The following is a 15,494-nucleotide window of genomic DNA, read 5'->3' as shown; positions in this document are numbered from 1 at the left end:
ATTAAATATCAGTTTCCAGCTGACGGCTCCAAATCCAGCGACAAGCAGAAAGATTCATCATGGAACATCTAATTTACAAAACTAAGTTGTGAATGCCTGTAATTGCAGATTGCAATGCTTGAGACTTACACTACCAGTGACTGGTAGTAGCTTAGTCACAGTACCAAAGAACATAGCACAAGTGAATTGACCCTGCTTCTCTCTGCACTGCCACTGACATGCGCTGCCGTGGGTCAAACACTAACAGTCCCAGGTCTACACTACTCCACTTCCTGCTGCACAGACATCTCAGAATTTGCTTCCACAATTTGTTACCTTGGCCGTGTTTGGGAGGGAAATAGGGTTTTCTAATACTGTAATGACTTTGGAAGGGGAATAACTTAAGATTTTCCAATACTATAATAATTTTCAATTTCACCAGAAAGGACCCGAATGCTACACTGTTATCCTCGGTGTTGCATGTTTTTGTGCACCACTGACTGCGTATCTTTTTACCTGGTTCAATGGTTATCACCATGCCTGGCTGCAGCAGAAGCGATCGGGATATATCCGGGGTATCATGAACATCCATGCCCAAGTAATGGCCCACATGATGCGGGCAGTACTTTCGAACAGCCTAGCAGAAGACAAAACAAGTGTCATGGAGGCAGTTCAGCACAGCCTAACCTGTTGTTCCAATACAAAAGATGGGAAGAAGAGACAGAACAGTTATGTGCTTAACTAGCAATCTTACTGCCATGACTTGGTCACCAGCGGCTGCCTTCCATTCACCAGAACTGGATGGATCTTAAAACTCACCAGTATGAGGTGCCTATTATGAGCATATTGCAGACGGCCTTTCCCCCTCACTGAAAAAAACAGGCCAAGCCCATCACTGCCTCAGCATGTCAGGCAAGACTTCAGTTTTTGGCTCACTGAGCTTTGCTGCCCCAACCCTTTCATCCCTCAAACATCCAAGCCCTGGGTTGCTCCCATCAGCAGACCCTGACAAGCAGCTGATACAGCTGCTACATCATGTGGCAAATCGGCACAACCGGGCAAATGTGTGCGTTTCGCTCAGTAGCTATGGCAGGATTTTAATCCACCTCTACAGGCCACAGACACCGCTTCCCTCCCCCCGCATGATCCTAATGTCCCTCCCTCCAGAGAGAAGCTCCTTGACAGTAGGAATCAAAAAGCTAATTCCTCCTCTGTCCTACGGGGCTTCTCCGGGGGCTGAGCTGCAGGCGCTGCTCCCATCTGGCTGTGCTGCTGCCTGCCGAGAGAAACCTGCGGGCGCCTCTGCTCACTGGCAAGGACTTGTGCTGTTACTGCACTGACACCGTGGGACAGTTACCTGTGGCAGAAATCTGTCCTGCTACCAAAGGGGTAGTAGTTCCGTCACCTGGTTCTGCCATCTTTCTTGCATGGGCATCAGCAATCACAGAATCACAGAATGGTTTGGGTTGGAAGAGACCTTAAAGATAATCTCAGTTTCAACTCCCCGCCATGGGCAGGGACACCTTCCACTAGTCCAGGTTCCTAAAAGCCCCATCCAACCTGGCCTTGAACACTTCCAGGGATGGAGCATCCACAGCTTCTCTGGGCAACCTGTTCCAGTGCCTCACCACCCTCACAGTAAAGAATTTCTTCCTAACATCTCATCTAAATCTACCCTCTTTTAGTTTAAAACCATTACCCCTCATCCTGTCGCTACAGGCCCTACTAAAAAGTCTGTTCCTGTCTTTCTTAAAAGCCCCCCTTTAGGCACTGGAAGGCAGGTATAAGGTCTCCCCAGAACCTTCTCTTCTCCAGGCTGAAAAACTCCAACTCTCTCAGCCTGTCTTCATAGGAGAAGTGCTCCAGCCCTCTGATCATACTTGTAGCCTTCCTCTGGACTCATGCCAACAGGTCCATGTCCTTTTTATGCTGGGGACTCCAGAGCTTAACACAGTACTTCAGGTGGGGTCTTATGAGTAGAGGTGTTTTACAGTTTTTGCAAATCATGCATGTTTGCAGTGAGTGGGACCAGATAAACTTCTCTAACTGAAAACCTATCTTATTTTACCTGCAGGTTTGGCTCTAAGGCAGACCAGTTTCCCAGTCTTCTTCACCACGTAGCTCTGTAAATCCCAATACCAACACTAAAAGGTGCAGCAGGTGGAATGACTGAGAAGAATGGGCTGCACCTTTTGGTGGCACTGCAGATTTATGCTATGTTAAACAGATTGCAAAATGACAACTAACTGCCTGCAGCCAGCCCTGGACCCAGAATTTTGTGTTAGTGCCAATGTCTCTAATAGGTCCCTTCACACTGTCTGTACTCTAAAGCTGCATCTACACTAACAAGTAGTGCGGGCCAATGGGAATGGATATCTGCAGAGTGAAACAGCAAGTGCCAAGGAACAAAGATTCACACTATGTGCATGTAAGATTGGGGGGTTACTTCAGACCAAATTGTGCGCGAACGGTTGGAACACATCTTCAAGTTTAGCCTTGTCTGAAAGAAATCCAGTCCCGGGCTGAGACCAGCCCACATCATGAATTAAAGCACAGTGTGTGGTGACAATTAGAAGATAAATCTCAAAAGCACATTCCTGAGCCAAACTAAAGCCACTAACATAACCCAAGGAGCAAACAGTCAGACCTAGTAGGGGGAAGCTGGAGTAAAAAGAACTTCAAGTACCTTGAAGAAGTGGCTCTCAGTGATGCTGCTCTTCAGAACACCCAGCTCTTTCAGTTTTTGTCCAATAAGGCTCAGCATGAGGCTGTAGATATTTTCTAGACTCACACCCGGGGAGCAGAGGCTCAGGCAAGACTTCTGGATATCCAGGACAGCCTGGTATAGTTCCGCTTGGGGTTTGGTGAACCTGGAAACCATTGAGAAAAGGAACAAAGGACATTTTCTCACAATTAAACCTCTAACCAGAACCTATTCTGGGGACAGATTCAGTTCAATGTTGGAGCAGGGAAAGTCAGAAAGGAAAGCAACTGTCTCCTCATATGAAATGCCAGACAAAGCATCACCACAACATGCCCTTCAGTACAATGTGTAGAGGCAGGGTCTCAGCTGACAACCTAACCCCAAGGCAAAGCTACTACAGGAAAAAGAATGCACTTGAGCAAAACATACAGGAATCAAACACACAATCACAGGGACATCACACCAATAAATTCATGACTGACAACCATGTACAGGTCAACTAAACTCCTGTTTTCTTTCACACAACCAGAGTCAGCCACATCTGAGCACACAAAAGCCCTCTCTGCACTTTAAGCACACTGTAATAGCTGGAAATAGCAGTAATCGCATATATTCATGCAGTAATTAATGAGGCAGTGGGGAATACAGCTTCTCATGCTGAAAGATTAGTTTATATAATTTGATTACTCTGAAGAATCACAGAATGGGGCACGTTAAAACTACTCACACAGAGATTAAACACTCAATCCATCAATTATTTATGAGCTTCTCAAAGTTCTTCAAAACAGCCTTATTATACTGTACCTTCCATTGACAGGCCAGGTACGCGTGATGTCACTTACATAGCAGGAAAACTCACATCCACCATCTAGCAAGACCAGTTCACCATCCTGAAAAATAACAGGAAAAAATGCCCTGTGGGTCAGTCTGGCTATTAACCGAATTGATTTTTCTGTCTGAGAGCAGGAAAGGAGATTATGTATTTATTTTTGCAAAACAGCTGCAAAGATGTGAATTCCTTTTGCAGAACAAGCAGCACCCCAGGTGCTACTGTTTATAAATAGGCTATTCCAGTTGGATTGTTTCTCTGCAAGATAATCTCTTGACTGTTATGCTTATCTACAGCCTGAATTCTTAACACATTGATTTTCAAACACTTTGGAGGAAAACCAGACATTTTTCTTGAACTATTCTGTGCTCTGAGACATCAGTCCCATTCACACCTGCATCACTTACTCCAGCAAATTACACCAGTGACTCCTTTCACTAGAATTTTGCTGCTTGTGACTGAGACAGAAGGGATTTGCAACAAAAACATATATTTCTGAGCTACCCACAAGATCACCAATAGCTAAAGATTTAGCCTTGTCACAAGGCAGAAGCACCCAGCAGAATCACTTCTCTGACAGTGCATCACTACTGTAAATGCAGTATTGAACCATCTTCCCTGTTCTCTTCTGGGACTTTCTTGACTGCTCCAAGATATATTCTTGACTGCTCTGAATCCATCTGGTGATGAAAAAAAACTTTTGGAGATGTGAACCTCCAATTCAGTTCAGCAAAACTGTTCCATGTCAATTAAATCACTGACTGCACATCTACCAAAAAGCCATGCAAAAAAGACAAAGGACTGGGAACAAAACCACTGCCTTGCTTTGCCTTCTTAAAGGGGTTAACAACAAATAGAGCAGTGAGGTCTGTAAAAAGTTTGGATTAAATTCTCAATGGATTTATACTACATGCAATCCAAAGCCTTTTATAGAGATTCACTCCACAGAACTGTGACTTGCATCAGAAGCCATGATGTGGAATGACAAAGAATAATTGTAGCACATTAAGGGAAAAAATAAGAAGCAGAATTTCACTGCTAGCACTACTTCCAGTGCTAGCTACTATCATTGTGCACAGTTAAGTGCCACAAACCCTTATACGGTAGATAAACTAGCAGCGAGCAGATATCACTATCCCACTGAATGACAGGCCATTAACTATCCATTTAAACTGTACTTTTAAACTTTTTCAGAACAGCTGGTTCAATTCTTCAAGTAAAATATGAAATTATAGCACCTGCCCTCTTCCAAGCAATTAAACAAGCCAAGTAACAATTTATTGGCTAAGGGAATTCAGCCTGTGGTTTGATTGTCCGGTAAGTGCCTTACATTGTGCATCCTGTCCTCTTTCTTTAAAGCTGAGTCCACTAAGTGGTGGACTGAATGAAGTCCACATAAGGCCATAAGCAGCCTTCCACTACCTTTCACATTAGACACCTTGTCAGCCTATTTGGCAACAAGATCTGTAAGAAGCAGCACACAAAGGAAGAGTCAAGTTTACAAGTTTAATCTCCTACTTAACAGTTTTGAAAAAAAAAACCCAACCAACAAGTGACAGCCATTTCAGTGAACAACTTTAACAGAAACAACCAGAGTTACATGAGCATGCCTGACCTTGGATGACAGTACAACAAAGGCTGCCAAAAGCAGCCTGTCATATCTTTTGTATGTCTGTTTCTGCAGATCATTTCAAGGTCTGCTAGCATGCCAGCTTCAAGAAAAGACAACGCTAGTGGGGGAAAGTTTCATCCTGCATTAAGACAGAGGAAAAATATGCTCCTCTGAAAGCGAATCATGAGTGGAGCAGTGGGGGAATATTGCTTTTGAAAACAGTTAACTGAATCTAAAAGCATGTGTCAGGAAAGCTGGAGAGGGCTCAATTCAATAATGTGAATCTTCAAAGTAAGACAAGACACGTTAATTTACCTACAGCTGTCCAATCTACCTCTCAACATTTAACGTTGATTCTTTCCCTGCTTTGCTGGCCTACATGGAGTCCAAAATGCTTTTCATCTTTGCCAGAGCAGGAACACACTATTGCACCTTATGCTGCAATGCAAGGCCAATCAATGCAAGTGACAGCAGAAGACCCCCTACAGTGCCTTCACTCTGCCTCCTGCAGTCGTCCCTCTCTTTTGTGTGCTTAGCAGCCCACCCAGAACTGCGCACTGCTGCACACAGTGTGGGACCAGACATGCTTGCTAAATGAAGTAATTTGCAAGCTTGTTTGCAAGTCCTTTCATTGTTCAGAAAACACTGCAGCAAGTGCAAAGAGGAGAGAAAGAGACTAGATGGAACAAAGTTAATCTGTCACTGACAGTAAAACTAACCAGGGTAGGATTCCTTTCCCCTGCTCACTTGAAAACAGGTACCTGTTTTCATCTGTTCAGTCAAAACAAAGAGCACCCAGGGGATACATATGGGGACAGTGTGTCACAGCACTGCATTCTAAGTTACTGGACAGCATATGGTTTACCTTGATGAGCTGATTGTTCTTCACATAGTGCAAAGTGTTTGATCTGTTGCCACCAGCAACAACAGGGGGGTACGCCAAGATGTCAGCACCACGAGCCCGGCACTCGAATTCAAACTGGAATACCAATTCAGAGAGGACACCGTTAGTCTGATTCAGATCATTAACTGCCCCGGGACTATTATAATTCGTGTCCTACAACTGTTTTCTTAATTTGTACAACACAAAAAACTGGAAAGTGAGTTTACTAAATGAAAGCAGCCTCGGAGGTTTTCCAAGAACACTGGAGAAAAAAAATACAGAACTATCCCCTTTTCATGAGAGTGTTTAAAGTCTGCATCTGGTCTCATGGAAGCACTTTCTGGTGCAAGCTGTTCAATATTGTTTCAGACATTCATTACGCTGCCACAAATCAAAGTGAGGATGCTCTTAGTTGCCATACAATTTTACAAATTTCAAAGATCCTAAACATCAGCATGACAACAGTCATGTTTTGTTGTTGCCTTTTAAAATTGCAAGTACCAGGATATTTACAACAGCATCTATTTTCATTACTCTGTTAAACTAAAATGTTTGAAAGCATGCACTACCTTAATGTCCAAGGGGAAGAAAAAAAGAGAAAAGCATTGTAAGCTTCAAGTTCCTTTACCTTTCTTGAGTGATGAAGCTGATGAAAGCATGGAAGTTAATAAACTGACATCTATAAAGACCCTCTATATCCTTAATATATGAATAACATGTCTTTTCTGTAACTACCAAAACCCCATGGGACAGAACACTCCAGGATACCTACAGATAGTAAACCAGGTTTTACAATCCTGATCTGGAGTGAAAAATTGATCTGTAAAATACACTTTAATTAAAATAATTTTCTTTACGACAGTCACTGCTGCTCAGTGCCATGTCAGCACAGGCCCACCTACATCGTAATAGAGGGTCAAATCCTGCTGATGTTTCTCAAGCAAGCATCTCACTGCACTTCTTTACAAACTTCCTTACCAAAGGAGCAGGCCAATTAGTCCTTATTTTGTAACTGACAGGCGTCTACTGTAACTGAAAGCTTCAAGACAGCTGTGGTAATGTGATGTAGTCAGAGGCTAGAGTCAAAAGAAGCAGGCTTTACAACTAAGTGTGATAACTACTTAAGCTCTGTACAGTAGACCTGTATTATAGAATAAGGTAATAACTGTTATCTCTGATTGTTTAGTAAGTTTTGTGTTCAAATACAGTAGAAAAAGACAACCGCTATGTTCCTTCAAAAAGGGTACCGGAAGCACAGCTGAAGAATTCATCACACCGACTTTTCCACATGTCCTAGGAATCACAAGAACTGGGTGAAGGAGAAATGTGCTACAGTGGGAGGCACATTACGAAGAGATCTGTCATTTCTAGTTTCCTGGAAGGATAACCAACACCCAGCCCTTCTATATCACCTCCGGCCACAAAGTACTCACCTTTGCATAAAGAAAAGCTTCATCCACCGGGGATTTGCTGGCAAACATTGTCTCTGTGAAAGCCTACGAAAAAGAAAGGCCTTTCAGTTAGCAAAGGAGCCTGAACTTGAAGGAAGTTGGGGTTTTTTTTACCTGCTGTCTTTTGAGGAAGGCCTAAAATCAGCTGGCCCAGAACACAGGAACCAGAGGCAGCTGAAAATGCAGAGTGCTACCAGGACCCAAACCAATTAAGCTCTGTTCCCCTTGAAACTGTATTTAGGGGCTGCTTGGCTCTAGTTTTTGAACAAGGATTAGATGATTGAAGCTGATGCCAGGGGTTGGCATTTTATGAGTTGTCTCACCTGTGGATTCCCTCACATATAATAGGAGTGTCTTATGCAGCTTTTCCTTCCTCCTCTCCAAGAGAAAGACAAGCTGTGCCTCTCTTTCCTATTTGGCTATCTATTTTAATAATATTCATAAAGACAGAACTCCATTTGAGGTATCTGTCAGGTTTGTTTAAAACTGCCCAATAAATTCAAAATATATTTGAGGGAGAAGGGGAAACATGGAGACATACAAAGGAAACATGTTCACAAAAGTCCCATTTCTTCAAAATCAAAAGGATAAATGGGAAAGAAAATGGCATGGGGAAGGAGAGGGGAAGCTGGGAAGAGGTTATTCCTGTTCCTGAATAGATACTGGTTTTAAACAAAGTCTAACAGCTGCTGGTTTGTTTTCACTGGAGTTACACTAACTGCAAGAAGCTGGTAGTCCAAGCAGTCTTCCTGTTTCTCCTTGTCACCTGGAGGGAGCTGAGCCCAGCTGATAGTCGAGGCACAGAAGTTCAGTAACAGATTAAACCAAACCTGTCCTTCCAACCCGTCACCCCATCAACAGCCCTCTCCCCTCTCTTCTTTAAAGGAATGCATTGGTTCATCTGGAGAAGACATGACCCCATACCTCTGCTGTCACCCGTCCAGCTATCTTCATCCTTTCAATCTCTGCAGGAGATTTGATCAGCCGAAGGTTTTGCACTAGATGTCGGATGCCCTGGATGTGGTTTTTGTTCTGAGATTTTATCTCAGCCAGGGGCTGCATGTAGTCAGAGTGCAGCTTTGTATGCACTGGTTTTGTCAAGTCGTACCAAACAATGTTTGACTCCCCTAGAACACAAAACAAAAGCTGATACAGATGAAAATAAATGTAGAAATGTCCTCCATATACTGGACAAACTCACGCCTCCTAAACCAGACCTGCTGCTACATTTGAGAAACTAATTTCCTCTCAATCATTTACAGACCATACAGACACTTTCAGTGTAACAGGATACTAGAAATCTATTCAGAATCTGGAAGATTACCAACTCATAGCATGTAGATTTGACAAACCCCACTTCTATGCAAACACTGGGTTTTATGATAATCGCTGAACACATGCATCTTGCACAGATCCATCCAGAGTTTGGTATCAAAGTTGCACTTGCGTAAGCAAAGCAGCTGTTGCACTGCAGTGGTGCATGTTCTGAGTTATTCTCTCATTTAGCCTGTCCCCCTGATGCTCCCGCCTGAAGACAATTTACCTTTTACCTATCGCATGGAATCAGGTTCTTTATCAAACTACACTTCAGAATATCTTTGGGGAACAACTGCTTATTTCAGCCATTCAAAGAATATGAACTTACTGAGGACAAATGTATTTACCTATGTAGAAATGTATTTAGAACATCACAGTTAGCACCAGCATTCTCCCCACAGCATTTTAAATGGCAATGAGTAGAAAAGCCATGCTGAATCACAGCTAAAGTCCACCTAGGCTCTCCTTCGGTGACAGTAGCCATTAGCAGAAGCTTACAAGAAGTCTCTAAGAAACCATATTTATGAAAGAGTATTTCCCTTGGCACTTCCTCCCCATTCTGGTTTCTTCATTTCAAGGATGCATTTTCATTACAGTGATGAACTGCTTTTCATGGACCTCTCCCCCACAGAACTAAAAACTACCTTTGACAGTCTTAAAACTTATAACTTTGACATTCCAAGCCTTCCATGAATGATCTACAACTTAAAACTTAAAAGGTATCAAAACCTGCCATGTGATCATTTCATTGTTCCCTTCGTAAATCATGAAAAATAGCAACTATTCATTTCTACTCATCCTCTCTGTGCTTTCCATAAGCATACACATCTCTCATACCTTACCTTCTGTTTTCTCTTTTTTAATCTGAGCAGGTTTGTCCAGCATATATTTCATACAGACTCCACTCCATATTTTTCATCATCCTTGTTGTCCTTTCTGTGACTTTTCTATTTTCAATATATCCTTTTTTTGAAACAAAATAACTAGAATCTGAGATGGTATTTTGGTATTTAAGACCCCAGAATTCACTCTATTTGTGTAATCCCCCAAGCCTTTGCCCTTTTTATATTGTCATAAGCCTTCAACTTCATTTTATAATGCATCTGAATTCACTGTGGATTATAAGTATTGAGGCTACATGGTAATGTTAGACGCAGAAGAACATGTCTAAAGGATAGCAACATTCACATTGCAAGAATAAGTCAACATCTAACTAAAAAAGGTGAGTGGGCTAAAAACCTCCCTGTGTGGATCATTTTCAAAGTCTATTATGAGTAAAATACCTTCAAGTTTCCTATACCTCACGTGGTTCTGGCTCTGTCACCAAAAAGCTATGACTAAAACAACATAGTTTGCGATGCTTTCTTGCTTATGCTGTTCCTTATGTTTCACAGATATGCACACAGGCATTCACATGGATACACAAGAAATTCAGAGGGGAGAAAAAACTATTCTTTGCAAAACTACATATCCACTGGTGACTCTCGAGAAGCTAATGAGAACTCACAACTGCCTTTGTCATACTGCCATACCTCCTGGACCTCCCCAACTTCATGGTAAGTTTTGAACTGGTGTCACAGACCACCTTCCAAACCCATACCATTCAGACCCTGCAAACCACACCTCATCTCATTCCCCTTCCATTTTTTGTTACCTTTCAGCTTGGCCACTAAGTGCCTGAACTCCTCGATGGTGTAAGCTTCATCTACTCCTGTGAGAGCAATTGCTCCATCTGTGCCTGATCTGGGCCCGTCCCACAGCTCTCGGCATGGATCTCTCCGGGGCACAAAAAGTATGGATTTGTGGGACGGCAGTGCTTTGCCAGGAATGCTCTGCAGCACCAAGATGCTGTCAGGCTCCTGGAACCCACAGAGATACAGGAAGTTAGTGTCCTGGTGGAAAACATAGGGGATGTCATTGGTCATGTAGTACGTGGGGTTGGACAGCAGAATCACGGTGTGGTCCAATCCATCCCAGCCATGAGCTTCCTTCTGGATCAATGCCATCAGTTTGTGTCGGCGAAGAGCATATTCCATCTGTGACAATCCTGGGGTTACCTCTCCTACAAATACAAAACAAACGAGATCGACAAATTCAAAGCACTCATGACATTTTACTACTCACATGCCTGATTTTTGCCTACTCCCTGATGCCTTTCACATGCATGGCTTTGTTGTAATCCCTCACGAGCCTTTCTACTGCACTCTCATTCACCTCTTCAGCTTCCATCCCTACAGCACATCCTCAGTCTGCTTCTCTATCATGCAAAGACAGAAATTTATGTTAACCAACCAGATTTTCTGTTACGTATTTCTGCAAATACGTGCAAAGGGAGAAATCAAAAAACCTGGCAGATTTAGACAAACATCCAAAAAGATGGACGTTTGCAGAGACATGAAAAAAGGGGAAGGGGCAAGGCAAACTGAACTTTGACTGCTGAAAACTGATGGGGTTTATAGCATCTGGACATTGAACAGAAGATTACCTCCTGAGGTTGAGCATTAATTTCCTCAGATAAAGCGAGAACATCTATTCAAATACACACTAAGTCAACTCATAAAGTAACTAGTTCTAAACCATAAGGGGCAGACTGAGTGTTACAGATACTAGGAGATCAGGCAGAAACACAGAGGTGGCAGTGTCAAACCAGTCACAAGCAAGATTCCAGGCAGAAACCAAACGCAAACTGCAGGCTGGCATCACTCCGATTAAGAGAAGGAACCTTCTCCAGAGCTGATGTAGCTTTCCTCGATAATTAGCAATTTGGATTTTTCTGAAGTTAAATATTACAATCCTAATGACTCTAACTAAACAACCAATCTCTTAGATGGCAGTGTATTTTAAACTGCTCTAGTCACAAAAGCTACAAAGTACAGCGATGAAGACACTCACCAAAACCAGACAGAAGTTGAAAGAACAAAGAACAACAGCTGAAGTATGTATTTTTAAGTATGTAAGACTCCTTAACTATGATCTAAATTAATATAGGAGCCTTAATCAGTACTTTGGCTAATATCCTATTTTAATATAGAATGCATTTTCATACTGTTAACTTTCTACTTTGATTATCTTTTCTTCCTCTTTGATGTATTATACAGTGACAATTCTAGAACAAAAGTTGAAATCTGACTTGTAGTTTAAGTAGATTCTTGCGTGAGTGGGGTTGGAGGGGCAAATTCTCTCCAGAATGTTTTTCCTTGACAAAAGAGTTCAAGAAAATCACATATTTACACCTTTTAAAAAAATACATCCCCAACACCTATTTGGTTTTGAAAGTCTAAAAAAACTCCCAGCAAACAAACCAATAAAACTACTATATTTGTTTTACCATGCAGATCTAGAAATTACAGAGAATACAGAAACTGTTTTAATGCAATCTGATCTCACATTTCTGCAATGTTATACTGAAAATTTCACATGCTCCACCACATTCCAGTCAGTTTTCTAACAACCACAGTCCAGTGAAGTTTAGAAGCTGCAATGAGGTGAAACACGGAAATCCCATTTGTCTTCTGACTGCGAGGCCTGGAAATTCTCTTTGCCTTAAAGGCCTTTCATTTTTAAAACAGTAATTGTAACAAACCAATGTCATATTATTTTAAGGAAAACACCACTCCTTTATTAAATGGAAAATTACTGTGGGCAGCTAGAATTCTCTTCCGCTGAATACCTTTAAAATGGTCAGCCTCACTTACTGTGAGCTGTTAATCAGTACCCTGAGCTAATATTCAAGTTAGCCCAGCTTTGAGCAGAGGGTGGACCTGCTAACTTTGTGAGGTTCCTTCTGACTGGCATTATTCTACAATTAAATATAGAGGTATATGGTTATATAGTCATCTGTTCTCCCCGTTTACCCACCTATGGAAGGACAACACATATCTAGAATGCTTTGCTGGATATATTCTTGAATATATTTTCACTTCCAAATTTTTTTAATCATGGTCATCTCATACCTACATGCTCATTTTCATTAATCTCAAAAATCTGCACCTCAGCTTCTCTTTCACCGCCACCATCTAACTTCATAGCCACAAGTCTCTTTTTCTTCTTTTCCAGCTTTGAATACTCTTCTGAAGGGGATATTTTCTTTTGATAAGTGGTGTCTATCTATCAATGTCTCTCCCCCCATCTCCTTTTCTGAATGAGACCTTTATTTTGTGACTCACAAGACATTGGATATGAAGCATTCTGGCAGTTCAGCTTGCACAAAGGTCTCCCCCTTAATATAAATCATATATATTTGCAGGGCAACAAGCTCGTGAAATGCCACTCCCGTGAAAGGTCTGCAGTACCAAAGTAAGCAACACCAAGCATGCCACAAGAAAAAAGGTAAAAAGCTAACATGTGAAGCCTATTTGTGGACTCAGTATCATCTCAGACAAGGAAATTAGCTACTAAATATAATTACTGCCTAATGATGAGAATCACAAACAGCTGAAACCATGGACACCTGTGATGCAGCAAATTAATACTCTGTCCTAGACACCTCAGAAAAATACAGACAAGAAAATACCAATGATTGCCTTATACAGCACCTGAATCTAACCTTGTTTGAGAAGGTGTGGGTGTGTGAAGGGGCTGGGCTGGCCCAAATACCGGTTTGGAATCCTCTTCTGCTGGGCAGGCTGGATTGAAAATCTTCGGAGAGCACATGACTTGCAAACTAGAGCAAAAGAAATGCACCATGTCAAGGTAAAAGACCTTTCTTGTTAGAAAACTGCAAAATCATCCTCCATACACTTGACTCTTAGTATACTGCATTCACTAACCTTATAACACATAAATATCCCTCCTTAACTTCTCAATTTGTTGTCTACCACAATATTTTGTGAAACAACGTGCACACAACTCAACTAATGATCAAATATTCATAAATCAAATCGAAAGAAATTAACACACACTAAACCTGACAACCCAGAAGAAAACCCAGAAAGCTATGTTGGTTTGCACATCTGTTTATTCTCGTGGGTGTGATGCACTTGGCACTCTCCCTCCCTTGCTTCCCACAAACACCTCAGAGCATGAAGCACATCTGCCTATCATTTCTTGACTATGTCTTAAAAAAATACCACTTATCCAGAACAATTATAGTTTTCAAGGCCCTTCCAGTTTGGGTTTTGTTTTTTTGTTTTTTTTATTAATAATGCTAAAAAGAAGCCATCAACTAACACACATTTACGCAGCAATGCAATTTTTTTCCTGATGAAAGACACTCAAGACTCTCTGTTTATGTATTTGACTTACTTGACCGTAGCGTTAGCAAAATTGAAGGCAGTTCATCAGAAGCATAGTTATGCATCCCACTTCCAAATCCACAAACAGCCAAAGCAGACAAATTTTAAAGAGAGTTACAAGTGTGCATTTGGGAGCTGGGGGTGTGCACGGTAAGACAAAAACTAAATGTCACAAACTTTACTACTTTGGAATTTGCAGTCACAGCCTTTTGCAGCTAAAAATTGCTTGTGCCTAGATGCAAATCATCAGACACATGGAAGGAGACAGTAATCAGTTTCCTAACATCTACCAGCTGATGTTTTGGAAACTGGTTCTCTTTTATGTCACTTAACATGCGACTACTACAAAAATCAACTCATGCTGCTGTAGCACAGCACTGGATTCTTAGAACAAATAATAATCAACTCTTCACTAGCATAAGCAAGCACAGCAGTAGCAGAACAGCTGTGGGCCTTTCAGCAAGGCCGAGACTCAAGAGACTTATAGCAAAACATGCAGACCACGGATTTTCTGTGGGAGCCAGTATGGCTAGCTGCTAATTGAAGATTACTTATGCATGACAGGTGAGAGTCATAACATGAAGCATTCGCTGTGTAATGACTGACTGGAGTAACAGTCTAGGAGGCTGAGGCAGCGCAATGGGATTTCGGCTTTTTGGGCTGTCTAAAAAGTGTTCTCAGTTCCTCTCCACGAACACAGCAGACAAGCAGGATAGCTCGCAACGAGACAGAACACAGCAACTATGAAATAAAGCAGTATTTTAAAGACAGCGAGAAGCTTTCCACATCGGTGCTTTATTTGTCAAGTAATAAGCCGTTCTTCCCACGGATACAACGCGGCTGGGGCTACAGCTTCGCTGCCGGGAGCGCCGCCTCCCGCACGCCCCGCGGAACGGTTGCCCAGGCCCGGCAAACCCAGCTGGGCCGGGACAGAAGGAAGGCCCTAAGCGGCGGTAGCGCTGAGCGTGGCCCCGGCAGCGTTACCGGAGCCCCGAGGGCGGAGGCCGCGCAGGGCCCTGCTGCACCGAGTGCGGCTGCACCGGCAGAGCGGAGTAAGGCACGTGGGGGGAGAAGGACTCTGACCTGAGAAGCCGCGCCAGCCCCTCAGCGCCGCACCAAGCCTGCGGGCCGAGAGGCGCGACATGTCCGAGGGACGCGGCTACCGCGGCGCCCGACCGGCCGCCTGCCCGCGCCCCCGCCAGGCCCAGGCGCCCCTGCGCCGGCCCAGCCCGCGCATGGCCGGGCCTTCCCCGCCGCGGCGCCGCGCTCTGACACCATCAGCGAGCGCGGCCGCCGCCGCCAATGATCGTCGCCTGAGGCGCCCGCCGCGCCCGCCTGTGCCGCCCGGCCGGGAGACGTGGGGGGGAGCCAGGGCCACGGCGGGATCCCGGCAGCGAAGGGCGAGGAGGGGTGGGCGGCGATGCGAAACAGGGAGCGATGCCGCACCAGGCGTGACTCGGCGGCCACCTCCGCTTCTAGAACGTT

At 43.3% G+C, this 15,494-nt stretch overlaps 1 protein-coding gene across 22 annotated transcripts in view; it reads right to left on the bottom strand.

Annotated features, from left to right (window-relative positions):
- The window catches only part of XPNPEP3 (X-prolyl aminopeptidase 3), a 36,863-nt gene extending 21,372 nt beyond the window's left edge, over window positions 1-15,491 (bottom strand). For 20 of the 22 annotated variants that reach the window (XR_013929033.1, XR_013929034.1, XR_013929035.1 and 17 more), the window contains exons 1-9: window positions 15,093-15,491; window positions 13,322-13,438; window positions 10,430-10,837; window positions 8,383-8,585; window positions 7,441-7,503; window positions 5,990-6,103; window positions 3,488-3,573; window positions 2,666-2,849; window positions 496-616 (exon numbers count right to left, since the gene is read on the bottom strand). Coding sequence is in view for 1 of the 22 variants with exons in the window: in XM_080393049.1 (XP_080249175.1) it covers window positions 496-616; window positions 2,666-2,849; window positions 3,488-3,573; window positions 5,990-6,103; window positions 7,441-7,503; window positions 8,383-8,585; window positions 10,430-10,837; window positions 13,322-13,438; window positions 15,093-15,153 (1,357 nt within the window). In the remaining 21 variants the exon portion in view is untranslated. Of the gene's footprint in view, window positions 1-495; window positions 617-1,336; window positions 1,457-2,665; window positions 2,850-3,487; window positions 3,574-5,989; window positions 6,104-7,440; window positions 7,504-8,382; window positions 8,586-10,429; window positions 10,838-13,310; window positions 13,439-15,092 lie in introns of all 22 variants that reach the window. The other 2 variants (XR_013929052.1, XR_013929032.1) reach the window with 2 other exon arrangements.
- Between the last annotated feature and the right edge of the window lie 3 nt (window positions 15,492-15,494).

The sequence above is a fragment of the Falco punctatus genome, assembly GCF_963210335.1.
Source record: "Falco punctatus genome assembly, chromosome: 6".
Taxonomy (NCBI): domain Eukaryota; kingdom Metazoa; phylum Chordata; class Aves; order Falconiformes; family Falconidae; genus Falco; species Falco punctatus.
Note: the sequence above shows the minus strand (reverse complement) of the source record. Positions and strands in the feature narration are given on the sequence as shown.